Below are 882 nucleotides of genomic sequence, written 5' to 3'. Positions count from 1 at the left end.
ACTGATTGAGCTCTCACATAATTAAAATTTAAAAGTAACAGATTAAAAGAAAAAAAGAAAGAAACTATAAAGAGTTACAGACTCTTCTCTCTCTCTCTCTTTCTTTGTAGCAGTCTCAGTACCTACCCACCCTTTCATACTTCTTCATTCACTTCGTTTCTATGGTCTTCAAGAGAAAACGCTGAACACTTCAACGAATTCACCCATGTAAAGGAAGAGAAAAGGAAAATAGAATCTTTTCTTTTATTCCCCTTATTTCATTCGGAATTTGGTGAAGGTTGGTAGCAATTTGTCTCTCTTTTTTCTAATTAATTCCTTTTTTTTCAATGATTGACAATGCTGACATCTAGTCATGTTCTTTTATTCTCCATCATCGCTCTCAAAATCCTAACGAAATCTCTCCCGAATCGGAAACTTGGATTTTAAGAAAAAATCCGTCTTTTTATCTTCCCAGCTATTATTATTTGTTTTTCCAAAAAGAAATTATCATATGATTGAGAAAAAGAGTTCTTAAATTATTGTATATATTTCTTTTATTGCTAGTCAATCCTGAGGAATTGAGGCTCAGAGAGAGAGAATTTTCTGTCACTTTCTCGGGAAAATTATGGTCTCATCATCATCGACAAGGTGTAGTTCCAGAAGCTACATATCAAATTTGGAACGCTTTCTCCAATGTGTCACACCAGATGTTCCTTCAAGGACTCTCCATAAGGTAAATATTTTTTTCTTGGTTAATTTTTATTTTTAATTTAATTTTGATTTAACTTGTTTTTCGATTTCTATTGGGAGTTTGTTTTTTTCGTTTCCCAGTTTTATTAAATCGTGGTCCAAATTAATTCATGTCACCGTTACAGGGAGCAGAGATTTCTTTCACTTTTCACT

At 32.7% G+C, this 882-nt stretch overlaps 1 protein-coding gene across 6 annotated transcripts in view; it reads left to right on the top strand.

Moving 5' to 3' along the window:
• LOC107619456 overlaps positions 50-882 on the top strand; it is an 8,220-nt gene continuing 7,387 nt past the window's right edge. For 2 of the 6 annotated variants that reach the window (XM_021111459.1, XM_016321752.2), the window contains exons 1-2: positions 55-277; positions 544-712. In XM_021111459.1, the coding sequence (XP_020967118.1) occupies positions 605-712 (108 nt within the window). In that variant the 5' untranslated portion in view covers positions 55-277; positions 544-604. Of the gene's footprint in view, positions 278-543; positions 713-882 lie in introns of all 6 variants that reach the window. The other 4 variants (XM_016321755.2, XM_021111460.1, XM_021111458.1 and 1 more) reach the window with 4 other exon arrangements.

The sequence above is a fragment of the Arachis ipaensis genome, chromosome B09 (assembly GCF_000816755.2).
Source record: "Arachis ipaensis cultivar K30076 chromosome B09, Araip1.1, whole genome shotgun sequence".
In the NCBI taxonomy this organism is placed as follows: Eukaryota; Viridiplantae; Streptophyta; class Magnoliopsida; order Fabales; family Fabaceae; genus Arachis; species Arachis ipaensis.
This window is presented reverse-complemented; position numbering and strand designations above follow the sequence as displayed.